Below are 10,526 nucleotides of genomic sequence, written 5' to 3'. Positions count from 1 at the left end.
AAGATATTTTCTTAAAATAGATTGAGAAGATAGTAAATATAAATATATTGAAAGTAGCGCTTTTATTTTAGAAAGAAAAAAGTTCATTAGAAATTGACATCTCACTTTCAATATTTTTAAAAATATACTAATATACCAATAATACTAATAGTTGAAAAATAATTGTGAAGACTTATTAATAATTAATATCTAAAATAAGTAAATTAAATAACAATAATTAAAATTTTTTTTAACAAATGTGAGAAATAAAAATAAAAGAAATTGATAAATAATAAATGTAAATATATTAAAGAATAATATTTTTATTTTGGAGAAAAAAAACCCATCATGACACCTCATTTTCATTAGTTAGAAAAAAATTTAATTTTAATAGATTAAGTAGATTATTATTATTATTATTATTAAAAAAACTTATAAGTACAGAATAATCGAATAATTCGTGCATTAAAAAGAATTTTATTATGATTAAAATAACTCATGTCATTAGCATATTATTATCATATTATATCATATCATATTGATTTGATATAATTATAATATAGACAGTTTCTTAAATTAGTATAATTATGTATCATTCATTAAATACTAATTATAATATAATTATATTAATTAAAGATATTTTTCTAAAATAAATTTAGAAGAGTGAATAATGCAATAATTTTGGAGGAAAAATGGATTAACAAAAAAGTGACACCTCATCATCATAAGTTGAGAAAAAAACCCAATTTTAATATATTAAGGCTGGGTTTGGTAAAGCTTTTACTTTTTAAAAGCTGCAGCACTTGCGTTTGGTAAAATCAAATTAAAAATGACTTTTAATAAGTACAAGCACCACAATTGTGTTTGGTAAAACAGCTTTTAAAAGTTAAAAAAATTATAATAAACATGTTTATAACAAAAAATAATTTCTTTTTTCAAATTTTTTAAAAATTTATATAATATTTTAAAATAAAATAATGTTAAAATAAAAAATTCATAATAAACATAAATATAATAAATAAATTCTTTTATTTTTTAACTTTAAAATTTTATATAAGTATCATAAAAATTTATTTTATCCTAAACATCATTACTAAAAATACTAAATTAACATATTTAGTATTTATTTTATTATATAAGTATCATAATAATTAACATATTTACTTGATTTATTCTCTGTACTAATATAAATAAATTTATCATTAGTCAATAATAAAATTTGTATGTAATCCAATGTTAGTACTGGGTACGTTTATTACCCACCTATATATATTGGCTCATCTTTATAGATCACAAAAAATAGGACACTTATCTCAAATAAACTACTCTTATAATTATATATCTATATTTACATATGTATATACATGTTGTTATTATAATTTTGACTAGTGTTCATACAAAGAAAATTTTATGATTGATTTTCATAAACCAGATCAACCTCTTCCCGTTTCAAAGAACAGAGAAAAACAAACATAATAGATCTACTGAAAAAATACAAAATTAACGCAAAAAAAATTAACATAAATAAATAGAAGTTCATACCTAATATGTGATAGAGATGTATTTGTATTGAAATTTGTGAAGATTAGGTTGAAAAATAAAAAATATATGAAGATTGTGTTAGAATTTGTGAATGTTAGGATGAGAAGTTAGAAATATACGAGGATTTTAATGACAATATAATTGCGGAAAATACATGCGGAAAAATGAAAAAAATTTGGTAAGCATAAGCCAGCTTTGAAAAGCTCCCTCCTAGGTGCTTTCAAAAGCACCCCTAACTTTTAAAAGCCGTAAGCACAAGCACTTGGGCTTTTTAATTTACCAAACGCAAAATGACGTGCTTGTACTTTTGAAAAGCACAAGCACCTCTTAAAAAAGCTTTACCAAACCCAGCCTAAGTAGATTCGTAGACCCCTCAAGATCCTAGCCTCAATTCTCCTTTGAACCGCCCAAATTAAAATCCACAAAACCAACGCAAGTTGGCACAGATGGATGAGGGTCTGTGTCCCTTAACCATCTCTCCCGGGTTCGATACTCATTCGAGGATGAGAATGGAATTTGCTTGCTTGGGAAGGTCGCCCACTTTATGTGCCTCTGCAGTACCCGAGGGATTAGTCATTAGACTTCTGATCTAATGGAATAATGGATATCCTGTGCAAACCAAAAAAAAAAAAAAATCCACACAAACTTTCAATAAAACAAAAAATTAATTTCCTTTTTTCCAATTCTCATTTTCTTTAACTCGCATATAAATCATTTCCCTGTCTAATTTTCTCACACAACCAGAAAAAGAAATAAAAAGAAACAAACTTTACTCTCTCTCTCCCCCCTCTCTCCGTTTCTCTTTATCGGAACGGAAGAAAGAAAAGTAAAAGAGAGGAAAAAAAACATTGAGCGAAAAACCCTAACCTTTCTCTGTGTGTGTTCATTTCCGCATTTAGGGTTCCGATTTGGAATTGAGAGAGAAAGAGTGGTTTCTAGGGATTCGATGGAGTGAGTGAGACAGCGTTTGTGAGATCTGCGAAGAAGAGAACCCCCTTGAAGGACCGTTAACAATGGCTTCTGCTGAGAGGCAGCTCGAAGAGCAGCTTCGTGAAGCTGGGAACAAGCTTCTAGATCCTCCTTCATCCGTCGACGAACTTCTACCTCTTCTCGATGTAAGCGCTTTCTTTTTCTTTTCTTTTTTTTTCCTTCAGTTATTTTCATCAATCGTTGTTAACCCTAAACCGTTAACAATGGTTTCCTTTTGCTTGTGATTCCATACCTGTACGGTATCGTGCTGTGTTGCTTGCTGAACCTCATTTTCAAAGGATTCGTGAATCAGTTTTTGAGTTGCAGATGTGTTACGTTTGCTGATTCTCTGTGTCGGAGCCTATTTTATGTCCGCACCAACAATAAACTTTTTAAATAAAATTTTTAATTTGTGACAGGTTAATTTCTGGTGTACCGAATTAAAAAGGACGGTGAAAAATAAAAAAAACATTTACCGGCTTACCGGTGTGGGTTCTTTTTACTTTAAGTCTTTAACACATGCCCAAACCCCTGAGCGTTGAGCAGGTTTAGGTTATTCAACCATTGCATTTATTTTATCTTACTTTAGACAGAAATAGTGCGGTCCTTTAATTCTATTCGGCCGACGGATTGATTAATGAAATAATTAAATTTTAAAATTCAACCTTAAAAGTTAAAACCCTAAACCCACTTTAATGGTGCCCAATTGTCAATTCAACTCAACTCTACGAAGCTTTGTTAGCCGCCCGGCCTCAAAATTTTCATTCTCCCCTCTTCACACTTCAAAGCACCCTCACCCCGTTCTCCTCTCCCTCACGTCACAGGTTTCTCTTCTGCCCCTTACAATTTTTCTCTTCTTTCATTTTCTTTCTTGAATCTGCATTGACTTCTTTAATTTTTTATAACGGTCCATGTTTGATTATTTAGTCCCAGTTAATTGAACGTGTTAGCTATAGTAAGCTAATTTTATTTTTAAAATACTGATTCTTATTGAGTTCTCTGTTTTAGGTATCAGTTTCATTCATGCTCTTGTTAGCATGTTGAGTCGTATCTATTTTTTGTTGTTCCATGTGCATTTATTTCTGCAATTTTTGTTTACAATGATTAACGTTTAATCGTTTAATTTTCATCTACTGCATGTGTTACTTACTTATCCTGTTTTAGACAATATTCTTATAAAGTAGTAAGCTAGTTTATTTATTTTCAAATTTGGTTCTTCTTTTGTTTCATATATCCCCTTGTTTTTGTGATACTTTAGTATGCAAGTTGGACACCAATTGGGATAGTTATCTCTTGAATCCTTTTTAGTTTCTATTATTAGTGTAGTGATAGATTTTTTAACATGTTACAGGCCAGGCTTAGTCTAAAGTTGTCGTAGCTTGTTTAATGCAAGGTATAGTTTGGTCCGTTTTCATCCTGGAATGAGAAATAGCATTGCCATTGCGGTTTCTCTGAGATTGAGACCAAACATTAGCAACACTCTACCACATCACAAGTTCCGGCCAACTTGCTTTCACAGCCATGAAGGTACGCACACCACAGCTTTAACGCTTTCAATAGCCTAGGGCACTTCATTCGTCGCATGTTCTTGTTCCTCCCCTCTCTCTCTCTCTCTGTAAGTTCTCTCTATCTGTTTCTATCTAAAACACTTTCTATTCATGTAATAATTCTTTGTTTGTGTTGTTCATAATGCCATTGCTTACGCCTTTCTTCTTCCATGCTAGGACATACCATTAGTTGCGTGCCCTACCCCGCTCCTCAAACAAAGCCCATGGCGCTTCATTTCGAGGTTCAATTCCCCATCTATCTATTTATCTATCAACCTATCTATTTATCTATTTATATTTATATTTATATCTATATAAAAGCTGATACCAACTCTCTCCACAATGAGTTTGTCATCTTTTCTTTGCTAATGATGTCACATCAGCAATTCTAATGACTTGGCAAAAGATGAAAATCAACCAATCACTATTTAGTAAAATGTTTAAAAAAATTAAAACAAAAAACTCTTATCTATTATTATTCAATTGAAACATCAAGTACTAATTAAATGCAATAAACATACATTAAAAGTGTCATAATAATAATAATTATAAAAAATTTCAGTTACAAATATTCAAATTCTACAACTTATACATATTAAGCTCTTACTATTCTTCATTTCTTAATCTCTCGTATTAATTGTAAAAAATTTCTTAAATTTAATATAACATTTTTATATGTTTTTCATTCTCATTCATTTATTTTTTTAATTATTTACAAACAAAAAAACTACAAGAAAAGACAAAGTGTAGCCATTAATGCAAATCGAAAAATGAAAATGCAGTTTTGTATAATTCTAATATAAATAACCTATGCCTTTTTCAAAAAAAAAAAAATTCAAAATCTATTTATAATATGTTCTCTAAAATATTTTTAATATAACATTGACTAAAATATACTATATAGTATAAATAATCTAATGCGCGAGTCTCTCTCTAGTTCTATTTTAGTTCTTTTACGCCTTTACATTGCTGAAGTTTTGTTGTCTTATTTATGTGAAAATCAACAACATTCATTTATTGCTATTGTTGTTGTTTTACCTTTGGATGACTGTGGCTGAAAGAATGATATGGGTATGCATACAAGAGAATAAGTGATAACTCTAGATGATGGCTGAGAAGCACTATGTGCACTTGTTGAACCATTCTTTGGTTATTTTTTTCCTGAAGTTTTATTATTATGTTTGCTTTCTCAGATTCTTGGCCGGTTCAACCGTGCTCGTGCAGCTCAATTGACCCTTCCTCACTTTGTGTGTCAAACACCACTATTTATGCCAGTGGGTACTCAAGGTTAGAGTTTCCAATTTATCCTTTCTGATATGCAGCGAATGAAGTTTTCTGTTTTTCCTAGTGTTTTTCATTCTCATGCTCAAGCCATTTCATGTTATAAGATAACAAAGTTCACCTTCAAAGTTGTTGCCAAATTGTTTCATTTCTTTATAATACAATATTGCATTCGTATTGAGTTTGTTGTTTTTGGGGGAAAGTATGGACATCGGTTACTCATGTCCATAGAACATTCAATGTTGATATTTGCATTGATTGAGTTGATTTTCTCTTTCCTAGGCTTTTGACAAATTTCTAAGTGGTTTTCTTGCACTTTTGCATTCCTAATTGGAGGGGTTAAATGAACAGGGACAATCAAAGGCTTGACAAATAACGAACTTGAGAGAATTGGTTGCCAAATAATTCTGGGAAACACATATCACTTGGCCCTTCGACCTACTTCCGAGCTTCTCGAAGAAGCTGGTGGTCTTCACAATTTTATGAACTGGCCACGGGCTATGCTTACAGACTCTGGTGGCTTTCAAATGGTTGTTGTTTGACTTAATGTATACTTTTTCCTTTTACTGTTGTAATTTCGAGCATTCTAGTAATTATATTATTATCATCGGGTTCCATCAAGTAATACTGTTGCATACTAATTTTGTCTGATAATTTTTCATGCCACAGCATTGTTTGTGGCTTGTGTTTTTTCTTATTATTGTGTCTCTGTTTTCAACCTTTGTACAAGTTTATCTGTATCAGAATCAAAAGTTATAATATAATGTCACTTCAAAGTGAAGAATGATGTTGATCATACTAAGAGAAGTATTGAAAGTAATCAAGGTTATAACAGAAAGAAGCCTAAGGCTGTGTGGATAGGCACTTAGGCAGGACAAAAAAAATGACATTGGAGCTAAATTTGTTGTGTGAAGTGAATCTGTATTATCTTTTTGCTAATTGATAACTGTATTCAGAGATAATGTTGAAAAAAATCATTTATATTTTTTGTTAAAAATCTTACCAATCTACCGCACTAATGTTTTAGGTCTCATTGTTGCATCTTGCTGATATCACAGAAGAAGGTGTGACATTTCAGGTATACATTATTTTCAAGTTTTGTAGGCAAGTTTGTATCTAACCTTTTTTTCCATTTTAAGACAAGACAAAAAATTATAATAAGAAAAGGTTGCAATTGTAGTCTACAATGAAATTCTGTTATTAGTAACTTTAGAATTATTTTCTTGCTTCAGTCACCGGTGGATGGCAAGCCAATGCTTCTTACACCCGAAGAATCAATTCAGATACAAGTATGTAGATTAATTGTTTTTCCTCCATATGTTTCTTTCAATCAATACTTGATAGTTTATTTAAAATTTGAAAAACTTTTAGGACTCCACATATTATGATTTGCTTTCAGATAGAAGTTGTTCATTGAATTCTTGTTTTAAGTTATAGTTATTCCCAATATAGTATTTCCAAATTGAGAAAGATGATCTTTTATTAGATATTCGATTAATGTTTATAATTTAAGCCTCATAGAAAATTGCAAGTGACAATGCATAACAGATTGTAGTATTGACTACAAAGTATAGCACTGAAAATTGATTCGTTGTTCTTATGCACGTTGTTCTTATGCACGTTTTCTTGATGCCTTCAATAATTTCTGGTTTCTTGTACCTGCTTATGGAGTTTTTGGTTGGAGCTTACGGCTAGCAAACTGTAACAATATATTTTAAGAAAATTGATTTTTCTTTCTTATGTTCGTCATAAATTGTACAGAATAGAATTGGAGCAGATATTATTATGGCTTTGGATGATGTCGTAAAGACCACCATTACTGGTCCAAGAATTGAGGAAGCTATGTATCGAACGCTTAGATGGATAGACAGATGCATAGCAGGTAATTATGTTATTGAAGTGTATCATTTAAGTCTTTGGTTGTTTCCAATGCTAAATATAATGGACATTCCTTCTGTTAACAGCACACAAGAGACCTCACGATCAGAACTTGTTTGGTATTGTACAAGGTGGTTTAGATCCTGAGTTGAGGTAAATTTTAGCACAAACCATGATGTTCTTCCTATTATTAATGTGGATGTTGTGAAACAAGTAACTAACTATAAATTTATAATTTGCAATATGCTGTACTCAGGGACATCTGTGTCAAAGGTTTGGTAGACCGCAACTTGCCTGGGTAAGTGTAAGTTTATTTAGTCATATAGTCTATTTTGTGGTTTCAAGCTTATTGCCATTTCTAATGTTATTTATTTTGTGCTGTCTTTTAGAACTATATACTAGACAGTATACAATACTAGCTGGTTTGAATGTTAGCTCCAGTTTCTTTTTGTTTAGGCACCACACAAAATGGGCTTGGTCATATTATTCATGAATCATTACTGTGTAATTTCTTAAAGTTAAACTATAAATTGTGAGTTATACTAACTCGAGACAATTTAATGTGTTATTCCTGATTCAATTTAACAAAAGAGAAGAAAAATTAGGATTGTTGATCTGGTATCTAGTACTTATCAAAAGAGTGAAGAAAAATAGTATAGCATTCCAAAAATATGCATGAATAGATAAAGGTCTTCTTTCATTGACATACTACAGTTAGAAGTAACCTTGTGAAATAAAGGAGGACATGTGGAATCAATAGTTTCGTAATGCTGCTAAGGAGCTTAATATAATTTTCTTTTGTCACAGCTATGCTATTGGTGGTCTTGCAGGAGGCGAAGATAAAGATTCGTTTTGGCGAGTTGTTGCTCAGTGCACTGCTGCTTTGCCAGAGGATAAACCACGATACGTTATGGTCAGAATAACTTTCATTGTAGCAGCCATTACTTTGATATACATTTCAAATTAAATCAATTTCATACCATTTGCTTGTACTTGTTCCAGGGAGTTGGTTATCCACTTGATATTGTTGTTTGTAGTGCTTTGGGTGCAGACATGTATGATTGTGTCTACCCCACCCGTACAGCACGTTTTGGGACTGCCCTTATTCCTGAGGTGATCTTTTTCCATTTTATGGACAATTTAGGCTATGTTACAATTAAAATTTTTGGGAACAAAACTTTATGGAATAAAAATTAAAGGAGGAAAATATTATCTCCTTAAAATTACAAGTTGTTTGGTATACAGAGAAAATAAAAATTCTCAAGAGTTCAAATATGCAATTCACTAAACGGGGGCAAACATTTACCCTAGTCAAATATAAAGTAAAATTTATCCGTAGAATTAGTGAATTTTACTCTGAAATTTTTCCTTTCTTCCTTTAAAATTTAGCACAACAAAATGTAGCCCCTCTTTTCCGTCTAACTGAACATAACCTTATAATTTTTTCCTGCCATCATAGTCCACTTGTTGATGCATCCGCATGATTTTAAACTTAATTCTTTGTGGTATGTTTGTAGGGAGTACTAAAACTAAAACATAGAGCCATGGCTGATGATACTCGACCAATTGATCCTACCTGCCCTTGTATGGTATGCTTCTGAGAGGGTACTTCTTTATTTGATGAATTATTTGACGAAATTGGCATATTTTTATATTTTTTTATTTTTTCCTCATAGGTTTGCAAGAACTACACCAGGGCCTACATCCATTGCCTTGTCACTAAAGACGCCATGGGGTCTCAGCTTCTATCATATCATAATTTATATTACATGATGCGGGTAGAAAACTCTACATTATATAAAATTTTGCTTATAAATTAATGATCAGTATATGTATATACATGTTCAACTAAAGTCCTTGTATTTTTAAATTTGCAGCTTAGCAGGAATTTACACACATCAATAGTTGAGGGAAGGTTCCCAAAGTATGCTTATATTTAATTACGTGTTCCTATCATTGGATTTCTCTTCTATTATTAATTATAGCTTTTTCCCCTTTCGAAGTTCAAAGCCCCTCCCTATATGCCAATAACCCTTTCATTTTTATTTTTTTGTAGGTTTGTATGCGACTTTTTACAAACAATGGTATTTAATACTTCATTTCATTATTGTTCTCAATTTCATCTACATTCATGTTAATGTTTGTATGTTTGAAATTTAAATATTTATCTTTGAATTGAAAGATATTTTTACCAACATCATCTTTTTCAAACTATCAAAAATATTTGTTGACTGTTATTAAATCTTTTCACACCTTTCTACTGCAGTTCCCCAAAGGTGATGTTCCTGAATGGGTCTGCAATGCTATGGAGGTGGCCGGAATCGACATTTCTTCCTGCTGTGCTCCATTTCCATCATGCCAAGAAAAGTATTCCAGCGATGAAATCGGAACTAATGACATACACATGGAGTTAAGGCTTACACACACAAGTTATAGACCAACACGAAATTTAGAAATTTAGCCGAGCATGGAAGGCATGCACAAATTAGTTTACACAATGATTTTTTTGCAGGTTAATGCTTACTTTGGTTCTTCTATGTACACGCGTGAATTATTTTACTTGACTCGTTAAAATCAATGAGAACTAAAATGACTGACGCGTGTACTTATGGAGATCAAAGTGAGCATTAACCTGCTTACTTTTGGTAGCATAAATTTTGTATCCTGCATATGCTGCTTTGAGTAAAATTTATTTAAAGGTTTACACCAAATCTTTTGTTCTTTCCAATTCTTATTGTCAACACAAGTGGAGATTAGGGTTGTATTTGTGAAAGGAAAAAGAAATGGCGTAACATTATTTAAGTCTTGCTGTTTATGTCGTGTCATTTTATATCTTTTAATTCGAACTTGAAAGAGCCTTCTTTAAGCAAATTTTTTTTCCTTTCAAGTGTCGAAGCTAATGGCTGTCCTATCATGGAAATACTTGTAACTTTTTAGGTATATTTAATGTCTTATAGAAACTTTTTCTTGAAGTATTAAAAAAAATATATATATATATATAGTTGGGAATATTTCTAAAGCTCGCCGAAAATGTTTTAGAAGTATAGGAATCAAGATTCATAACTTTCATTTTTTTGGTCTTGAAATTCATACTTGCAATTGCAACAATATCTATATTCAAAATAGACATTTATGTACGACTATATGAATTGAATGTTTTGTTTTACATTTTATGGACACCAAAAGGCGAGAGTCTAAAAATTGAACATATCCTTCAGATTAAACATAAATAGAGTAACTGTTCCGTTAATTTTTTGAAATTTTTATGGGAATTTCTCTTTATCATCCATATCAAATAGGGTCAGTAGTTGTATACTGAGTAAAAACTAG

General features: G+C 31.2%; 1 protein-coding gene across 18 annotated transcripts; it reads left to right on the top strand.

Moving 5' to 3' along the window:
• The first annotated feature begins 2,203 nt into the window (after positions 1-2,203).
• LOC112770842 (uncharacterized) lies at positions 2,204-9,998 on the top strand. 18 transcript variants are annotated; one of them, XM_072224396.1, is made up of 18 exons: positions 2,260-2,636; positions 2,790-3,314; positions 3,842-4,017; positions 4,215-4,279; positions 5,231-5,324; positions 5,670-5,848; positions 6,346-6,396; positions 6,551-6,607; positions 7,080-7,200; positions 7,283-7,349; positions 7,453-7,494; positions 8,004-8,109; positions 8,199-8,309; positions 8,714-8,785; positions 8,873-8,974; positions 9,074-9,120; positions 9,253-9,280; positions 9,463-9,998. In XM_072224396.1, exons 3-18 carry the CDS (start codon positions 3,912-3,914, stop codon positions 9,655-9,657), a joined length of 1,443 nt encoding a protein of 480 aa, XP_072080497.1. In that variant the 5' UTR covers positions 2,260-2,636; positions 2,790-3,314; positions 3,842-3,911; the 3' UTR covers positions 9,658-9,998. The 18 variants fall into 18 exon arrangements, with proteins under 18 accessions (XP_025671058.1, XP_025671053.1, XP_072080498.1 ...); XM_072224407.1 differs by having other exon boundaries at positions 3,842-4,105; positions 4,228-4,279; XM_025815273.3 differs by lacking the exon at positions 2,790-3,314 and having other exon boundaries at positions 2,204-2,636; positions 3,842-4,105.
• The last annotated feature ends 528 nt before the right edge of the window (positions 9,999-10,526 follow it).

The sequence above is a fragment of the Arachis hypogaea genome, chromosome 18 (assembly GCF_003086295.3).
Source record: "Arachis hypogaea cultivar Tifrunner chromosome 18, arahy.Tifrunner.gnm2.J5K5, whole genome shotgun sequence".
NCBI lineage: Eukaryota > Viridiplantae > Streptophyta > Magnoliopsida > Fabales > Fabaceae > Arachis > Arachis hypogaea.
The sequence above is the reverse complement of the archived record's forward strand: the minus strand, read 5'-3'. Positions and strand labels throughout refer to the sequence as shown.

What these genes read in the sequence shown, in the direction of transcription:
- LOC112770842 (XM_025815267.3), top strand. An exon ending in AAGAAGGTGTGACATTTCAG is followed by an intron (nt 6,397 to 6,550) that starts GTATACATTATT and finishes TTCTTGCTTCAG; the next exon opens with TCACCGGTGGATGGCAAGCC. An exon ending in GGACTGCCCTTATTCCTGAG is followed by an intron (nt 8,310 to 8,713) that starts GTGATCTTTTTC and finishes GTATGTTTGTAG; the next exon opens with GGAGTACTAAAACTAAAACA.